We start from the raw sequence: 20,975 nt of genomic DNA, 5'->3' as shown, positions 1-20,975 counted from the left end.
CCCCTCCCTACCCCTCGAGCACAGCTGCCTCCCATGTGGTCCATGCTGAACTTAAACCCATCAAAACAAACTATGCAGAGAGGAATGTTGGAATGGACTAAACTGATGGACCTTTGGGGATTGTTTAGTCCTTGTTAACGCTTATGGATTATTTTAGAAGGAGTCTCTCAGCGACAGCAGATTTCATGAAATTTATCACAGTGCAACCATTCATCAATATCTGGATTTCCTCTTCCAAATTAAGTGGTTCTCCTAGAAATTTGACATTTTCATTATTTGATAAGTATACCGGGTGGTGAACTTAATATAGCATATTCAATTAAGGTGCCCTTTAAGCAGAAGCCTGTAGCGTGTTCTCTGTGGAATCCCTCTAATGACTAAGTGTTTTGGTTTCCTTCTCCATGTCCCATGTAGTGGGGCTATGTTTCACCTCCTTCTGTGTCATTTGGGCATTTGCGTGTGACACTTTTGTTGCATCAAACCCACATGCTGTGTTTATTTACTGATTTTAACAACTTATCTGAGCGGTTTAATCCTGCAGAATCATATGCAATATTTCTCATACCTCAACCCTAAATATGGCAAGAGCCATGTGTGTTTTCTTGGGAGATGCTTATTTGTAAATCTTTTCACCAGAAACAGTGCAATGTAATATCCCACAACCATGAATTAAAATAGTGGTATATGGAGACAAGGGCTTCATAACCTTTAAACGTATCACCTTCTGCAGTTTGAATGAACTATATCTGGCTTTCATCCACTTTTTGTTCTACATTTTCTCCCTCTGAACCTCCCAACAAGAAGAAGCAGTGGCGGGTTTGGCAGGTGTACAACACAAGAGAACCGGGTGCAATCATATAAAGGGCACATCGCCTGCAATAGCAACGCGGCTAGACGATCGAGACATCATCACAGACCCTAAGTTCCTGTCTGGGATACGTTTCCAGAATTATCATTTCTCAGTGCAGACTCCCAGTACGCAAAAAAAATTGTGCAAAGCTGCGTTTAAAGAAACTCTTGATTTTAATGTTTAAAAGAAAGAAACGATTATATATTAATACATTGTTCTTTGGAGCCTTTGAATACGTGGAGACGATATAAAAATACTAATAAAAAAATCTCTTACCGCCTGTCAGAAGAATTGATGAATTTTGTAGAGGAAGATTTTAAAACATCAAATAGTTCAGAAGGCTTATTGTAAGTGTGACTGTAGAGGCATATTGTCTTGCAGGTGTGGAGGATGGAGCTTAACGGCTCATTAGTAGATAGTTAAGGTTGGTGGTTGAGGGGAAACTTAAAACATCTTTGCTTTCAGCTCTATTTTTAAGCACATGAAAATGCAGATGAAGTCAATGACCCCTGGCCAGGCCCTTTCGGACTTAACATCGGCAAGGCTTGGAATACGCTATCTCAAACTGGCACATGATTAGAATGCTAGTCTCTCTGCTCTTCCATGGCAATGGGAAGAGGCTTAGAGGTGACCACTTTAAAAATAAACGCTGTCCCAAGCGCCTTTATTTGGCTGCGCTAAGTGATTTGCGAAGATGAGAAAAGTTTAACTTATGGGTTTGTTTTTTTGGAACCAGCCTGCAAAGACATGTCTGTCTGTAAATCCTTCCATGCTTTCTGCAGCCATCAAATCAGCCACACATTGCACATACGATGCGAGCCAACATGTGCTCCCTGAATGCGTCGCCTCAGTTCAAACTACCCTGCCTCCACACTCACTCACAAACCCTGATATAAGTAATAAAATGCAGTTAGGGGAAGGGAAAGAAACAAGACTAATTTTAAAAGAAAGTGAAACACTTGGGAATAAATTTCATTTCCGTCCGTACCCACTAGTACTGAAAGATTTGTCACAAAGCCAACAGCTCACCTGGAAGGGGAAGCATTTTGGTTCGGCTTCGGTTGCTCTAATATCATCAGTTGAATGCTACTATAATTGCGGAAACGTGTGTTTGGGGAGCCTTTTTACGATTTAAATCACTTGATAGGGACAATGTGCTTATTTGTCACTCTGACAGCTTGCCAGTTTGTCTAGTTTGCCAGTTGTATACAATTTGGCTAACTGTGTTATGCCGGAATAGGTTATTGAACATATAATCCTCTCGATGAGGCCTCTAAGGTGGAAGCAATTCACTAATGTAATGATTAGGGCTTGCGAGGGGGGCAGAAAGCCCATTGCATTGGTACGCTACTGCAATAGTGCCTTCAGATCACAGTAGAGGTCTGTGTGTGTGTGTGTGTGTGTGTGTGTGTGTGTGTGTGTGTGTGTGTGTGTGTGTGTGTGTGTGTCTGTGTGTGGGGTAAGGTTAGTGTATGTGTGTGTGTGTGTGTAAACCAATTGCAGTGGTATGCTCCTTCAATAGTACCGCTAGATCATGGTCGGGGTGTGTATGTGGGGGTGGGGGGCGGGGGGGTGGTAGCGTGAGTGTGTCTCTTTTTTCCTCTACGTCGTTGTGCATGACCTGCATGAGAATCTATAGTGTCCTCACAAAATACCTAAAATGCCCCATATGTGTCCAAAGTACCCACTGTCGTAGTGGCAGCGGCAGCCAAAAATAACATCAGCATTACTCTATAACACCGCTGATTCCAGCCATAAAAGACAAAAGAGCCTGCAGACGCATTTAAAGACATGAAACAGCTTGGGAAAAGAGCTGATATCTGCAAAATAAGCCATGGAGTGAATAAACGAACTCCATGGAGAGTTTGTTTTTCATAAACCCGACTAGCGCTATCGCTCCTTGCTTTTCGCCATCCAGCGCATCGCTGATGCCACCACCCATACTCCTTACATGGACCATTGTTTGTATTTTTGTTTGTATTGTTGAGTATTTTGGTATTTTGGTCCACTCATTATTCATCTGTCATTTCCGAAAAATTCTCTGGAACCCTTTTTTATTTTGACCTTGACTAGCAACTTTCATAGTTGCTTCTACCCTCCTCCGCATTTCCTGGAAGAAGCTATGGAGTAGGAATTCCATCAAGTTCTAAATTTTTCTTCCTTTACACACTGACTCCCAAAAGCGTGGACAATATACTGCTGCTGGTGACCCTTGCACTTCTGTGTCCTAAGCAGTTTGGAGAGGCCCCACATTGGGTGCCAGTCTACCAAAGATAGTGCTACATGCCAGCTAAGTGGCTATCAAATTCGACATTGGGGACATTTATTGGGTTCCTCCCAACACAAGGAGGCAGGGGGGTGGTGTTGAAGGTGGTTTATTGTGTGGTTTGCACAATACTATACATGGCCTGGCGCTCCATGTTGCCATGTAGGAGATCTCTCCCTGAGTGTGTGCAGTGATGGCTGGTCTGGTAACATGTGCTCATTACTAAATGTGCAACAGGTGTGCTACCTCACCCTGCCCCAGAGTCCAATCAGACTACCAACACATTTAATCATCCCTTAGTCGTTAATTATTGTTTGCAGTCAATGGGAAGCACCTTTACTTGAGAACTGCATATACTTTCACATGAGTAGCTCACACTTTACTCTTAACTCATTCTTCAGTCCAGTTATCAGGGAAAATATCATGCTCCTGATTTTCCTGATACAATTCAAGGGCTTCCTGTGACAGAACATATATCAATTAAACCATGCTGGATTTCATCAATTACACAGGTGTCAATTCGGCTTCTAAATATCTCTGCAGCCAACCTAAAGGAGGAACAACAATGCCGTTGGTAGGTTTCATCCAGAAGGATGGCGGCATAATGCCACAACATTCCTGACTTGAGCAGGCTGTGTTTGAGAGCATGAATGTGCATGAAGCCCCCCCAAACCATTTTACATGCAACGCAGAACAAACTGCAAACCTTGTTAGTAACCAATAGCCTTGGGAATGGGGTCTGTCTGCATGTTCATTGTCACATGATCTACTCTTACCCAAGATGACTTGACCATTCAAACGAATCCCACGGCTCTCCTGTAGCTTTGCTCCATCCCAGGGGAAAGTATGTATAAATTGATTCAGCAGTTTACTTTTTCCTGAAATCCCCTGGACAGCCAGCTTTGAAGACAGCATTTCTAAATAAATAAAGCAGATATCGACAGCACACAGTCAATAACAGCGCTCCTAATCAGTGAATTGATGTATTGTCAACAAATCAGAGACATTTTGCCAAAGATCATTAAAAAACTCAGAAAATGTGAACTTTTACTGAAGTTAAATGAGATGAATATACATCAACATATATTTTTAAATTCTGGCATAATCTCAGAAAAAAATAAGTTGTTGATTAAGCTTCAAATATAACCACCATAAACATCCATTGCGTAATAATTATGCGTGTTGTAGTTCCCAAAACAGTTTGTCAATAATGCTGTGTTCTTGGCCTTGAAACATTATAAATCATTTGCAATGGTTTTAATGAGTCAAAAAGACATGACGTTTGATATTTGGGGGGTTATGGTGTTCTTCTTTTTTCTTTTTTGTGAGATAAATGTTGTAGAGCTCACAGAGCTATTTTAGTAGCATGCTCTGAATGTCTCCACAGAAACTCATCCAAAGAACGGCTAAAAACTGAAAAAGATGAAACTGCAAACATTTTTACTGGTAATCACGACATACTGAACTCAAACCTCAAACACATACACTGACTATCGCGCGATTAACGCAATTATTTTATTAAAAAATAAATAAATAATAAAAAAAAAAAAACTTCTTTGGCTCAAAACAAAGAAGCAGTAGCCTGACTGCTATGTTCAAAGTTTAATTTTGCTATGTTCAAAGTTTAATTTTGTTTTGACAACTTTGAATCGTGGACGTTTGATGGGAGTAAACAGAATACCCAGATAAAAAGGAGCACTTGGAAATTAATTAAAGGTATCCACTAAAAATACTTTAGTATGCTTTTCAAGCTAAAACAGGATTGATGGGCCCCACATTACTAGTAAAAAGCACCTGATGAACTAGCCACAACTAAAATTGAATTAATAGGCCAAGAATTTGGGACAAACCAATATAGTATAGAAGAGACTCCGAGTGAAAGTCACAGCCTTACAAAAGTCCCATCCTTACAAAAATTAGCGATGATGTACTTACAGTGTCTTAGAGAAAAATGACCATTGTCTACCGATGTCACTCTAACCTGGCCTTATCCTTATTTCCCAACCGCCTTATCACCACATCGTACCACATCATATCACTGACACTGCCTGAGCTGCTGCCCCAACGACCCGAAAAGTGTGAGAAAAATCCCCGGCAACTGTCACTCTCTGACCTTGGCAATTAGCTCCTTCACCCTTGTACCGTCTGTTTCATCATCAAACCACCGCCCGCCTACCTAATCTCATCATATAATCAATCCAGCTCTCTTTTGTGTGGGTATTCACATTTGAGTCTGACAACTAATCCCCCAGATCCCCCTCCACTGAGCCCTTATGACGTAACAATTGGGCGGGGAAAGGTTCCTATCACGTCTCCACACTTGATCCTCCCCCGCAGTCAAATTCGGTGCAATCCCCCAGCGAAGTGCAAGGCATGCTGCTCCAGAACAGGCCTCTAGCTGTTCTCCCTCTCTCTCTCTGCCCCTATCGCTCTCTTACTGTGACTCATTGCATCTCCCTAGCCTCTGTGTGCTTCTGGGTCTCTTGTCTGTTGTGTGACAGTGAAAACACACACAACAAAAACGCGTGCCCATTCATTCAGCCTCCCTCTGTGTTTCTCTTCCCCAAAGCTGTTTTCTTACGTCCTCGTAAATCCTGCCTCACCGCTCCCTGCCTCCCTCCCCCTCCCTCCCTCCCTCCCTCCATCACCCCTCCATCCCTGCCTCCCTCACCCCTCCCTGCCTCCCTCCCTGCTTATCAATATGCAATCAATCGGAGCTGTCACTAGAGCTGACGTGAGCCGTCGCTTAATCTGACAGTTTAAATTAAAGTGGCGTGATGCTCGCTATCAGCACTGGCAGGCCCCTGCGGTCAGCTCTGCATGCATGCGGCGCGCCACACCAACGACCGGACCAGACAGGTGGTATCAAGCACCAAGCTGCAAAGCGACCGCCCAGAGCCGTAGATGTGTCCTCGCCCAGCGTGTGAGGAGGAATGGAGGAGAGAAGGAAGGAGAGTACCATTTGGAAAAAGTTTAATATTGAGCAGAGCTGGGAACCTGATTCTGGTACCTTGGACAGCGCCAATGCCAACAGCAAGTTTTTAATGAGAGGAAATTTGTCCCAAGTGATTTTCTTTGGTAGCTTTTCGATGGCTAATCTGTGTTTCACCTGTCTTTCGTTGCTCTCATATATATATATATATATATATATATATATATATATATATATAATTAAATATACCATCAGAATATCCAATGAATCATTTATCATGCCCAGGCTGAGGGCTAAGTGCTTATCCCGCACTACAATATTTATCACACTTTACTCTGACGTGCAAATGTATGGGTTTTGGGGATAATTTATGTTTGTCTTTCCAGAGTTTTTTGTAGAATTTCGATTTTGTTAGCCTGTGTTGCACTATTCGATGTTAGGGCCTCCGTGTCTGCTCAACAGAGATGTCAAACTATTCGAACCAATTAATTATCTGTAGTATTGCTACCTCAGCTTATGTCACACGAGGGAGTGTACTTTAGGTGCTAGTGGAACCATTAGACCAGACATTTCTATGTCTTAGGTAATGCATACTTTCTCAAAGGTTAGTTAATATTTCATAATTTCTTAGTTTTTTAATAAGTGGAGGACATGGAGCATTATTTTCTCCTCGCTAGTCACAAATTGCTAGAACAAATGAATGAATAACCAAAATCCAAACTGACGGATAAGGTCATTATTACCATATTATTCCCAGAAGTGATGTCATGGGGTTGATCCGCCGAAGAGCGTGTGTACAGCAGCTCCGGGGCCCTCTTGCACACCATCCCATTGATCAAATTGAGCAAGTAACCAGGATGCTCATGGTTGTGAATGGCTCATTAGCTAATTGGCATTGATAACGCCAAACAATTACTCCACCATTGTTACCACGCGGGGGGACTAATGGCACTGTGTGTGTGTGTGTGTGTGTGTGTGTGTGTGTGTGTGTGTGTGTGTGTGTGTGTGTGTGTGTGTGTGTGTGTGTGTGTGTGTGTGTCGGTGTCGGTGTCTCTCGCTCTCACTAGTATGTCGAAGCAGCTCATTTCGATTATCTCTCTCTCTCTCTCTCTCTCTCTCTCTCTCTCTCTCTCTTTCTGTCCTCACTTTTGCCTCTCAATTTGCCTCTTGGATACATAATGGATGAAGTGGTTATGGAGCGCGGCGATAGGAGCCGGGCCAGCGAGGTGTCCGGCACGGCCACTTCATCTGCCCCACATTGTTGCTCACATATCCGGGGCGCCCGAGGCCCATTTACCTGGAGTTACTTGGAACTCACCTCAAAATTCCTACCCCACATTCCCAGACCCGGCTTTTGGATTACCCCTCCTCCTCCTCTTCCCTCCCTGCCTCTCTCCCTCCCTCCGTCCTTCCCTCCCTCAAATCGCTCCCTCCCTCCCCCCTCCATCACCCCTCCCTCCCTCCCTCCCCCCCCTCCCTGCCTCCCTCCCCCGTCCCTCCCTCCATCACCCCTCCCTCCCTCCCCCCTCCCTCACTCCCTCACCCCTCCCGGCCTCCCTCCCTCCCTGCCTCCCTCCCTCGCTCCCTCCCTTCCTCCCTCAGACAGCGGTTCAGAGGAATGCACCGTCTTACGTAACGGTGTTGATGGCAGTGCGAGGATAAACAGCTCCACTGCAACATACACAAGTTTTTTTTGTTTGTTTCTGGTACGCAAGCTGGGGAAGTAGGGCAAATCAAGGTAACAAAATTAGGGGAGAACTTTGCAGTGCTTTGAGCATGGGCTCTGTTTATCTGCTCCCAGAACACTGAATATTCTCTCGTAATCAAAGGCCTTCTAAACTGTAAAAACTAATTTGTGAAATATATTCGTAGCGTCAGCATGTGACACACACACAGAAACTGTTTTGTGTGTGTGTGTGTGTGTGTGTGTGTGTGTGTGTGTGTGTGTGTGTGTGTGTGTGTGTGTGTGTGTGTGTGTGTGTGTGTGTGTGTGTGCGACTGTGCATCTAGCAGAGACAATATCATATAGGTGCTATGGTAACATAATATTAACTTGCACTAATTCAAAAATAACAAGGCACTTTAGGTCAAAATGCATTCTTCAAAGAAAATGTATAACTAATGAGTTTTAATTATGAATGGTCCATCAAATAGAGATATATGAGAGAGAGAGAGAGAGAGAGAGAGAGAGAGAGAGAGAGAGAGAGAGAGAGAGAGAGAGAGAGAGAGAGAGAGAGAGAGAGAGAGAGAGAGAGAGAGAGAGAAAAACGGACAGAGGGCTGGACCTGCTTTGAGTCGCATCTGGCACTTAACCCACCTGCAGACACATTCAGACAAATGGACGACACTCCAGCGCTCCAGCTGGGACAACACTCACATGCACAGCGTACAATGGGATCCAGCAGCAGCGCGGCAGAGTAGACATGGGGCGCTGATGGCCCCTCTGGTCAGACAGCTGCCAGAGCCCGCAGTCCCGCTGCTGTTTGGCTCAAACTTTTGGCCAAGCAGCGCCGATAACAATAGAGAGATTGTGCATATGAATGAGTTCTTAATAAGTTATTTCTTTCCCCGCTGTTTAATATTCTGTCCAGTCAGGGAAATATGGACGTGTGTATTTATTTAAATAATAATTGGTTCACCAATTTATTTATTTAAATATTTTTGTATTTCTCCGAGAAATAGATAACAAGAGAGGTGAATGAATTACTTTTGAAATAAATATTAATATACATGGGAAATAAAATGTATTCCATTGATTGATACTTGGTTGGACACAATAACAGAACAGACACATTAGATAGTCAGTGGCAAAAACAAGCAGTTAAGGACGAGGTAAATCGACTGGGCCCTATTTCCCAAAATTCACGGATGACAGCTGCAGCGTTCTCGCTCAATAGTGAGCCGACACCAGAAACTGTTGTCCACTTTCGTCCCTTAGACCTTAAATGATCGGAAAATAGGGTCCAGGTTGAAAAACCAAGAAGTTCATACGCGCCATGCTTTATAAAAGTGGAAAAAAGACAACGATATCTCCAATGGATTGTTGCACATTGCGTTTCAAGCCTCAAAGAGGCCAGGGAACCCCTTTGCCATGGTAGAGGAAGAGGCCCAAGACTCGGTCCCCAAACCAAAGAAACCTGGATTGCAGGCGCTGGTAACAGAAGCTATCGTGGGAGTGGTGGAGTCAGGCGGATTAAGTACCTGCGTGACTTAGCAGTGCCCAGGGAGCAATAGAACCGCGCATTGCACCAGCAGTAAATGGGCCAATCAATCCCCAGCACAGTGTCACGCTTGTGTTTACCACCACACCACAATGGAGCTGGGCTTTTATTTATTTAGCGGGAGAAATATTTATTCTGTGGGAGAGTGTTTTGGTTTGTTTGAATTTGAGTGTGTGGCTGTATGCCTGCGTGCGTGCGTGTGGTTGTTTGTGTATGCGTGTTTATGTGTTTGTCTGTTCATGTATGAGGGTGCATGGGTGCATGTGTGTGCATTATCCGGTTAGGAATACGAGTCTGCACACCAACCGCTAGTGTGTTGCACTTCGTACTGCACTGTTTACTCACACACATGTGGTGGAGGGAGAAAGAGAGTATGTTTTCGATATTCCCAAGCTTCGGTCCCGTTTGTTGAATGAAACTTTAAAGAAATCCCCAACCGCCCACGCCACCGCGGTTACTGTCTCTCTGTCACTCTCCTCCTCTGCTTGTATCATTCCTGCTGCATCAATATGTAACTAGATCACAATGCTAATGAGATTATTGTCTTCCTCTGGCAGTCATCCCCTGTTTAGATGCCCTGTTTCCATTCCTCTTGTTTCATGGTATTGATATTGCTTTGGGTAAGGGCACAAGGGACTTGTGAGTGCTTTGACAATGTTGAAGTTGTAAGTCATATTCAAAACCTTATTTCAAAGTGAGAAGCTATTACGTATAGTAGTATGCGATAATTTGATTACTGTTCAGTTTTTTTTGTCCTCTGTACCTCAAGGTACGATTTATCACAGTGCATAAAGTGTTCAAAGTCAAATTGAAAAACCTTCTCAATGCATGTTGCAGATGATATAACCTCATCCACCCTCTTGGACTGGGACCAAGATTCAACACAGAGGGTGGATGGACATTCGTTGCGCTAGACTCCCTTTGTTGTCTGAAAACACATTAAAACAAGGCAAACTAGTTCTTGTTTCTTTTGTGTAAAGAACCCATCACCAAAAAAGCATTTTACCTTAACAACTTGTCCTAACTTTCTGGAAGATTGAGTAAAGAAAGAATGTGAATAATTATTTAGAATCTGCTAGGGGTTTGTTTACTGCATTTGAAGTTCAAAAAGCTGTTTTAGGGAAATGTTTATTTAACCATTATTTATTTATTAGGAAGTCTCATTGAGATCAAATCTCTTTTGCAAGAGAGACCTGAAATCAGGATAAAATATTATTAAAAAAAGGACAATTATAGAGACATAGAAGGATCAATCAAAACATTCAAAGATATTGAAAAGGATTTTTATCAAGTAACATTTAAAAGTCTCTCAGACTAACGAGTAATTAAAGATTCCGAATTTGGTGTAGCTCATTCCAGAGTTAAGGTGCTAACGTGCAGGCGGGTGGTACGTCGCAATGATGAGGCTCTGACGCCCAGCCTGAGAGAAGCGAGTGGTTAAATGTGTGCTTCAGGGGAGTCACAGATAAATAGTTGGAAAACCACTAGTTTTAGATCGACCGACCGCCGGCATACCTAGTGCCCATAATCTCTGTGTGTAGCACAAAAGAGACAGGATGCACACGAGTTCCCCTCACTACTTAGCGACTGCAGCAAGCCCACTCCGCCCTCGGCTTCTGCTCCGAGGCCTCTGAGCTGGTGTCACAGAGCCTCCACAAGGAGGTTATCGCTTCACTTATTAACTGTGACATTAGAGCAGCAAGTGCCATGTGGGCGTTCAAATTGGAAGAGTGAGTGTGCCCCGTTGCAATTTATAGCAACCCGCTTCCGCTCCTGTACTGTACCATTTAATTCCAGTCGAACTGCTGTGCATAAACTTTGTACAGCTGCTGAGGACCATTCAAGTTGTAGACATTTGGGGTTGCCATGCCGTACAAATTGAAAATCAATGGACTTGAGAAATAGTGAAGATCGCTACCATCATGAGTCACCAACGCCGTCGGGGAATGTGAAGGGTTCCCTGGAGTAAAAACAAAGGATAAAATAATATAATGGCCGGATACAAAATGTAGCAGTTGGAAAAAGACCTGCAGCAGAGGTCCCCTTCTGCTGAACTGGTGCAGCTAGGCCTGACGTGGTGTTATATCATCTGTTGAAAATGGAAATGACTAAATACCTGGAGCCAATGTAATGCATATCTCTGTGACAACACATCTCGTTAAAGTGGGCGGGACTTGTCATCTGATAGTTTTCAGGCAGAAATTAAACCACATGTACCTTTACTCATCCAATTAAACACTGTGACAAGATATAACAACACATAAGCAAGCGTCCTGGCCTAGCATTGTGCCAGTTGGCAACATAACTCATTTGACCATGAAATCATTTCCATCTCAATGACACTTAAGTGTGCCTTTTCTCAGCAGCCCCTATGACATCTTCACTTAAGTTTGTGTCCAGTGGTATTTGTGCTACTCTAATAACTCACACATGTTTGGTTGAGGAAAAAGAGTGTATGTGTGTGATATTTCCTAATCTGTGGGCACTTTGTGGAATAAAACATTAAAACAGCAGCCCTTAGCAGCCCCTATGAAATCTTCCCTTAAGGTGTTGCGTCAAGGTTTATCCGAAGGAAAACCTACTGTTCCGCAAAGGCTTCGGCCTTATCCATGGTTTCACTCATCTGTTTGTGTAGGCAGCGTGGATAACAACACCATTATAAAGTGTAAACCCCCTGACGAATGGACGTGTGCATCCATACGCTCTGGCCGCTGAGCAGGGGGCCGGCCAACTGGTCTGATTGATAGGTAGAGATTCTTAGGTGGCCTGCCACTGGCACGTTCCGGCTGGAGATACTGCAGGGCTGCAGCTACTCAAGGGGATTGGCACTTTAGCCAAGTCTCTGCGATGTCAACTTGGCATGTCAGCAAGTCTGCTGGATGCCCTCAGAGAACAAACCAACCTCATATCCCTGCATATTTAAGTGTTGACATTGACTCGCTTGTCCCTTCATGTCTCTCTTTCTGGCGGACAGGGAACGTGTTCGTGGTGAGCCTGGCATTTGCAGACTTGGTGGTCGCCTTCTACCCATACCCTCTGGTGCTGTACGCTATCTTCCATGATGGCTGGTCCCTGGGAGAGACCCAATGCAAGGTGGGCGGCAAACACTGACTGCCAACTCAGTTATAACAACCTCTCTTAATTCTAACACTCTTTCCCCCTGATTAGATTGTCTTTTTCTTTCTCTCATTGAGCTATGTTTGTTGTCTTTGTTTGTTGTTCCCTCCTCGGCAGGTGAGCGGCTTCCTAATGGGGTTGAGTGTCATCGGCTCCATATTCAACATTGCGGGCATCGCCATCAACCGATACTGCTACATCTGCCACAGCTTCTCCTACGACAAGCTGTACAGCTACCGCAACACCCTGATGTGGGTGGCGCTAATCTGGGTGCTGACTATCCTGGCCATTGTGCCCAACTTTTTCGTGGGCTCGCTGCAGTACGACCCCCGCGTCTACTCATGTACGTTCGTGCAGACGGTCAGCACCTCTTACACCATCACGGTGGTGGTGGTCCACTTCTTTGTGCCCATCGCCGTGGTGACCTTCTGCTACCTTCGCATCTGGATCCTGGTGATCCAGGTGCGACGCAAGGTGAAGTCGGAGGTGCGGCCACGTATCAAGCCCAGCGACCTGAGGAACTTCATCACCATGTTCGTGGTGTTTGTGCTCTTCGCCATCTGCTGGGCGCCGCTGAACTTCATCGGGCTGGCAGTGGCCATCGACCCTGAGGCGGTGGCGCCGCACATCCCCGAGTGGCTCTTCGTGGTCAGCTACTTCATGGCATACTTTAACAGTTGCCTTAACGCCATAATCTACGGCCTGCTGAACCAGAACTTCCGCAAGGAGTACAAGCGCATCATCACGTCGATATGGAAGCCACGCCTCTTTTTGCAGGAGACGTCCCGGGGCGGGACGGAGGCCATGAAGAGCAAGCCCTCGCCGGGGCTCAACAACAACGACCAGGTGAAGGGAGACACTGTGTGACCCTCCCAACTACTCCCATCCCCCCTACCACATCCCACCCCCCGACTCCAACTCTTCCTCCCAACTCCTCTTCCTCCACTTGTCTGTCGTAATCTCAGCTCTCTCACATTGTGACTCCCCCCTCCCTCTCGGCCTCCCACTATTGTTTTCCAGCTGCCGAGCTCCATCCCTCTGTCTCTGCACTCGGCCGGCACCACGGACCGCCACTGCTCCACGGTGCTCACAGCTCGCCCAGCGCTCAGCAAGCGCTGTGGCTCCAGGAGACAGAGGCAGAGAACTGATGAGACGGAACAGGTGGAGACACAGACTGAGGCTGAAAGGAGTGAAGACTGAGAAAAAAAGACCAAAAAAATGTTACAGACTACAATTACTGTGTTTTTCCACAATTTGAAGAGTGCCATTCATCAAAATATATATAAATATATATGAAGAAATGAAGAAATATATATATATATATATATTCTAAGTTATTATACGTATCATATTATTATGTACACCTCAGGGTGCCTGCCTCCTCTGCTGCTTTTGCAATATGCATTCGAAAGTGGAGGCACCAATAGTTTATTTATATTTTTAACACCACAAAATACATGATGTTGGTCTGAAAGTACTTTCACTTTCATTATCTTCCTGGTTTGGGTGTACTGTAGTAGTATTCGGCACCCCAAATGTTGTGTATATTGTAAAACAACATCACATGTCATTATCTTTGTGACATGTGAAGTGTAGGTGAACATTGATTAAAGTAACAGATAAATCTTTAGCAAACTCCATTTCTAGTAAAAGTTTCAAATGCCTCAATTTTTTATGGGCATTTATGTGTCGTTGTTGAAGGTGCCTGATTCTTTGTTTTTTGTATTTCTCTGCTTATCGCCTCAAATATTTTGCCAAAAATGACAAGTATAAAACAAACATATTACAGTGAAAGACTGTTGAAATATTTTAATGCTTTCTTATCAACATTTAAAACAATATTTTGATGATTGAACATTGTCAGGTTGCATATTACTAGTGTATCTGGAAAGTCTTCTGCAATGGGATTGTTAAGGTGTTGTGAAGCACAACCCACAGAAAATCCCAGTCATAAAAAAAGAAAATAGAAAAGCACAATTCAACTGTTTAAACCCGGACAACAGTGTATGCAGTTTATGGAGTTAACAGGTATCTAAACGTTCTCTTAGTAATGACATGAAAATCAATAATACATTCTCTATGCATTTTACACTTCATATCATGACGGGAGGTGTACAAACATACTTAGTATTCTCTGATGTGAACGATGCTACTTTTTTATAAAGTGAAACTTAGTACAAACCGAGCAATGCGGTTCACACGCAGCCCTCTGCCCCGGGCCTGTTGTGCTTCTGTATTTGAATGATATAAAAAAAATGCGCATGAGATACTTTTTTGTGTGTTATTTTTCTTGCTTTGGTTTATTTTGTTTTTTAAATGGTCGATTGTTACAGCTAATTGTTCTGAAAAAAAAAGTAAGTTGATACGTTTCAGAGGCGAAACACCATCTTGAGCTCTTAAAGTGTTTAATTTGGATACGGCTGCTTAAATGAGAACAGTAATGTTAAAGATGATGGTGATAATTATTATTATGATACATAGTTTGACGCTGCTCATTATGTAAGTGTGGAGATGCTCAGGAGAAAGTTTTATCACTGATAAGCTGCAGTCTTCACTTTTTTGTTCAGTTCTTTTATATTAAATATTACAAAAACACATCGAAAAAAATTCTACAAAAAATGAATGATATGTGTATTTATTGCTGTGACTTATACAAAAAATATATGAAAACATTACTTTGGAAGTTTGTCGATGTTAATGTTGGGTTAAAACAAAAGTTAATAAAATTTATTTTTAAAAATTGTGCTGTCCTTTTTCACAGTATCAAGGTGGTGTGCTACTTTAAATGATAAATCAAGCATTAAAAAAAAACATAGAATTTCTGATGGGTATCTGTTTGAAAACGGGACGTCAAAACGACTGCAGATATGTCAACGTAGAAGAGCGTAGTTCTGTTGAAAACAGACGTGTATAAATCCCAACCGTTGGTAAGGATGCTCTCACTCACTACACACACACACTTCGCAACATGGTACAAACACACTCCCGCACTCCCAGCCCCCAGAGGCGTTTCAATGCACACAGCTTTTGATTCTCCCCCTCTTCAGTGAACCTCGCCTCTCTCCGCTCATTATTTCTGAAGTCTGCTCTGAGGTGACTCCTGCTCCCCCCTCTTCACAAGCTCAATAGTCCCCACCGCCCCTTCAGGAAGACGCCTGGCTTCAGGTCAGTGTTTATGGGAACCTTACAAATGACCATATGTCGGGCCCTGTAGTTCAGTGGTGCAGCCTCTTGTCACGGAGTGAGATGAGCGCTGAAAGGAAAACCCAAAGAGCCACGGGCAAAGGGTGAGAATAAACACAACACTATGCAACATATGGATTTTTTAAATGGGTTTAGGGTGAATTGAATGGCCATTTATAGGTGAACCGACAGCCTGGCCCAAGATTGTTTCAATAAAACCCAAAAGCACTTTTCAAAGGTGAGGTCAGGGGTTTTGCTTCCCCTTCAAGGCCTTGATAGGTGCAAACCCAAAACAACAAAAGCAAACCGTTAACAATCATTATAGGACTTCTTCCTCCTGCTTCCTGTCTTAAATTCTCTAAATGAACTTTAAGTATGTGTGTGCGTGTGTTGTGGTAACCCGGTTCTGTCAGCCCGCCTCCGATCAATTAACAAGAGTCTCTGATGCTCAAACTGCCAACAAGGCATGTTTATTAAGTCCAAAAAACAGAAAAAAGGGGATTCACCCGTCAATGCAAACTATAACTAAAGAGAGTCTGGGCTCCGTGAGCCACTGGGGATGCTGTGGTCGCATCTCACGCGCTGTCCCGGTATCCAGGTGAGGTGGTCCTTCCGTGTAGTCCCGTGGTCTTCTCTAGACCGGGTCCTGGGGCCAAGGTCCGTCCAGGTAGGGAAACTCAGTCCGCTCTCGGCTCCTACATGGGTCACATACCTCCTGCCTTAAGACTACGTCTCAGCTTCTCTTATATAGCCCTCACCTGGGTCTGATTGGCCTGGTACACAGGTGTCTCCCGTTGGCGTTGAGTGGGACCGTGCCAATGCGACCCTTAGTGCCCTCTGGGGGAAGAGGGTGGTAGACTGCTAGAATTACCTGCCCTCTGGGCTTCCAGGCCCGCCGTGTCGGGGCCGGGTTGCCACGGGTGTGTGTGTGCGTGTGCGTGTGTGTGTGCATGTGTGTTCTCCATCATGGACTGTTTGTCCTGGCACAAGACCCTCAAAAACATTTAATTTTGCTTGCGCACCTGACCTGGTCAGAATGATTGCAAGTTTCACAACGACAGCCGTAAATTGCTAGCTGGAGGAAACTGTGTCTACGTTGTTTATGGTTGTTTGTTGTTGTTGTTGTAGTTATAGTTGTATTGGTGGGGAAAGCTGTGTAATAGCAGCTGTTACACTCTGGGCCCTATTTTAACGGTCTGAAACGCAAGTAAGAAGCGGCAAGCGCAAGTAGCTTTGTTGGCGGTTCTATGGCGATGTCACTAGTTTACCGGTGCAAAAAATGACTCTTGCGCCCGGCCCAAATCTAAAAAGGGTTGGTCTGAAGTAGCCTAATTACCCGTAGGTGTGGTTTGGGCGTAACGGGCAATAAACCAATGAGAGTGCCAGCTCCCATCACCTTTAAGAGCCATGAGCGCATTTGAATCTGACGAGTTGATATTTTGACAGCGCGTCTTCAGTCTCCGAGGCGATAGATGCACATGAATTTCAAACTTCAAATGGCTCACTTTATGGCCAAATAATATGGCCTAATCCAAACATGGAATAAGGTTTTCTTCCACAACTTCAGAAATACTGAGTCCTCAAATAAATCTCGGCAAAGAAAACTTATATGATATAACTGTGGTTCAATTTAATGATCTACGCAATACATTATAAACATTGTTTCTTATCAGTATTGTATGCATTATCGTTATCGACTTGTGTTCCTAATATGCATGTGTCCCCCCGTTTATATACATTGCCATGGACTGTATTATGCGTTACGTGTTTAGTTTACGTGTGTTTAAACAGATTGACGCACACACGCGCGCCCGCATTCATTAATTATTTTAAACATACACACACGCGTGCCCGCATTCATTCATTCTTTTTAACACTCACTCGTGGTAAAACAATGTTTTCTCACGATCAAATACTCATCAATCCTAAAAGTTATGGGCATGTCTGTGTCAAGAAAATATGTGTTTGCTGTATGGTGTTTGCAGATGCATTGATTTAAAAGTAAAACTTATTACCGCTGTATCAGCTGTTCTTTCCCAAATAATTTACCAAGAATGTGTGGCTAGGTAGATGAGAGAAGCAAAGTGTATGCGCAAGGTGCACAAGCAACATTATGCATGCGCCCTCAAAATAGCATCTGAACAACGCGCCACTGACTTTAAATTTCCTGGTTTGTGGCGCAAGTGGTTTCTGAAACTGCAAAATAGCCCCAGGGAACGTTTGCGCCAGAACACGCCTCCTCCTTTCGCCGAACCGCCTTTTGGGTCGCATGATCAATCCCTAATTTACCGACGCGTGGTGCAGGAGAGAAAAGAACGCTCTGCGCCAGTTGCAAACTAGCAACGACACATGCGCCAGTGATTAAGTTAATTGCGCCGGAGCAAGATAGGGCCCTCTGTGTTTTTTGCAGAGCTGCTTATCCTTCACATCATTTGACATGTACAACACACGCATCAGCATCTCTATTGCTTTTTAATGCAGATTAGTTAACACCTGAGAAAACTAAAAGTTGACTCATCTGCTGCTATTATAATTGTTTTCCTTCTGGCTCCCAGCCTCAGTCTTATTAATCAGAAATTAAACAATTTTACGGTGGAAGATGTCATTTACTACTTTTTATTATTTATTTTTTACAATGGAATCAATTATCTGAATATAACAATTTAAGTACAAAAATAAAATAAACTAATCTGCGCTTGGTTCAGAGTTGGAAAGGCCAGTTCAAATAGTGTAATGGCCATTTTAATTAACACCTTGAGGCCCCCTCAGTCAGTGCTTCATAAATATTTAAACCACAGCCATCGGCTGGCTAGTTTGACTATAATAACGACGATCCCTTCTTCCCTTTGGTTTAGTATTGATGGTCCAGGTTTTACAATATATGGTGAACATGCAGTGGCATACACATTATTTATAAAGTCTAGCCCCAATAATCAATAATTGGGCACTGATCCATCAATAGTATAACAGAAATGTAATTTAAAAGAAAAAACCTCTTGCATTTCAAACAACAACACAGCCTCAAATGTTCTAGTTTATTTCATTACAATTGTGGAGCTTTGTAGACCTTTTTATTTGCATGGAAAAATATTTTTCTTTTGTTACTTCTATGTGTTTCGAGAAGTCCCTTCCTTTGTGAGCCTCATATTAGACTTGAGTAGCTCTTCATGAGGTTCTTCGAGGACAGATGAGACTTCTAAAGGCAAAAGCTGAAAATAGTTTTAGAAAATAACCTATTTAATGTATGCATACACCAGTCTCCTCTTTAGCAGAGTGAGCCCAAAATTCAGTTTCACAGAGCCATTTACTGTAACACAGTTTCACACCCCTCCTCGCAACGCAATTCACAATAATCAAAGGAGGGAAATGTTTTCCTACAAGACAGAACGGCCTGTGGTCTCGTCAAGCAAATGTATGCATCACCAGTTCCTTGTGCTTGGTTTTCCCCTTGAAAAGGTTCACAACAAGGAAGCAAGATAACACTAGGAAGCGAAATGGGTGGCTTGATAACACAACCTGAAGAAAACAAAGCTAAAATAGATGAAAGTAAACAACATATAGATTGTTCATTGCAACTTCCTCCCAGCACAGCAGAACACTTATCGAAACACTTCATCATCTTTTTTCTTTCCTTGTCGTGTTTGCAATTTCCTGTAATTGTGTTTATACAGCTAGCTCTTCATTGGATTGACCTTAGAAAATTACAGTCTTGGATGCTGCTTGTTGGTGTAATGGTTTAATGACAATTTTGCCTGTTGTAAATGGCTTTGGATGTGTCTGCTAAATTATTTAATGCTTATGTAATGTAGCAGGCACACCTTAGTACCAAAGGGTTACCTCAATGGCTGGAGTTGACCCACTGCACTGGTGATGTGTTAATATGTGTGTGTATGTGAGCGTGTTTGTACATGTTTGTGTATCTGTGTATGTGTGTTTATGTGTATCTGTGTGTGTATGTGCATGTGAGTGTGTCTGTGATTGTGTGTGTGTATGTGCGTGCGTGCGTGCGTGCGTGCGTGCGTGCGTGCGTGCGTGCGTGCGTGCGTGCGTGCGTGCGTGCGTGCGTGCGTGCGTGCGTGCGTGCGTGCGTGCGTGCGTGTGTGTGTGTGTTTGTGGGGGGGCCTAACGGAGGCTGCTCTGATGAAGGTGAGTGAGCAGCAGAGCCGATCTTAATTACCATTAGGTGGACAGGCATGACCTGGGCAGTTACCACAAGAGGGGCGGTGAGGCTCCAGTGTCTTGGGGCTTCTGTCGGGGTCTGCCCCGGGTCTTTACGCTCTGTAGTACTTATCAAGGTGGATGTGTGCTCAGATCTTCTGAGAGCAGCTTCCTGGAAAGTTAAACGGTAGCTAAAATCCGGCTGAGCAGAATAGCAAGCTTCTGCCAACTTCCATTACACTGAGCATTGGGGTGCACAACCTTCATTGTCATCACTATTTAAACTCAAAAGGTCACAATCTACGTTCTGGGAAAAATGTTTGAAGGTCATTTGTATGGAAGGATAATAGTGCCAAATGTCCCAAACGTAAAAAATGCCATGTTGAATTAAGAGAATTTAATAAATTTGCAGCGTATAACAAATGCTTGCATTTTTCTGCATTGCAATTTGATGTCTGAATTTTAATCTTCTTGAATTTGGTTGTTAAAATTCCATCGTCATTATTTGGATGGTAATATTCATCCCATTATTTTTCAACCACCCAAATTCAGGTTAAAATTCATGTTGAAATTCTGCCATAACATTCACACACACATAGGAGGATGAATGATTAGAAATGGCAAAGTTTGCCTTAATAGCATCCAACCTGGCGAACAGCAAAATGAACCTTGTTGTTTCATGATGCTGCTAAGTTTGGTTTATATGATAAACATAATAGTTTGAATTCAAGTGCCAGCAGCAGCAGTTACGGGATAAGGAAACATAAATGAAATATGAAATATTAAAAAAACAGAAGACTCTACTCGTACCAAATGCTGTTATCCGCCGACCTTGGACAATACAGCTCCTCAAGACATTTATCTTGATGTCACACAATTACTACATCATACTCACTTATTGGGATTAACATTTTAGGGGAATTTAATTTAATCGAATTTCGCATTTTACAAAGTTTTCGATTAAAGGGTGGGTCCCTCGGCCCCGCCTACCAAGGCTTTCTCATATTGTTCTTTCAATATGAGCGTGTCCCAATCAGGACAACTGCTTCCAAGAACTTCTTTCGAGATGCTGACCTTTTTGCAAACTCCTAAAAACAAGCACACATTGATATGTAAGCCATTTATTGACAGCTTGCCTGCCAGACTTTTAAGTAGTAATCTTCAAAAAAAACCTGTGTATTTCGGTATCGCTACTACTGCGGGAGTAAAGTCTGAAAATAGGGGTTCAGTTAAGGTATTACTGCATAC

General features: G+C 43.4%; 1 protein-coding gene across 1 annotated transcript in view; it reads left to right on the top strand.

Annotated features, from left to right (window-relative positions):
* The window catches only part of mtnr1ba (melatonin receptor type 1Ba), a 43,859-nt gene extending 28,749 nt beyond the window's left edge, over positions 1-15,110 (top strand). The window contains exons 2-4 of the mRNA XM_056611791.1: positions 12,244-12,362; positions 12,504-13,232; positions 13,407-15,110. Of these exons, the coding sequence (XP_056467766.1) occupies positions 12,244-12,362; positions 12,504-13,232; positions 13,407-13,586 (1,028 nt within the window). The 3' untranslated portion in view covers positions 13,587-15,110. The remainder of the gene's footprint in view (positions 1-12,243; positions 12,363-12,503; positions 13,233-13,406) is intronic.
* Positions 15,111-20,975: the final 5,865 nt, after the last annotated feature.

This window comes from Gadus chalcogrammus, chromosome 16 (genome assembly GCF_026213295.1).
Source record: "Gadus chalcogrammus isolate NIFS_2021 chromosome 16, NIFS_Gcha_1.0, whole genome shotgun sequence".
Classification (NCBI taxonomy): Eukaryota; Metazoa; Chordata; class Actinopteri; order Gadiformes; family Gadidae; genus Gadus; species Gadus chalcogrammus.
This window is presented reverse-complemented; position numbering and strand designations above follow the sequence as displayed.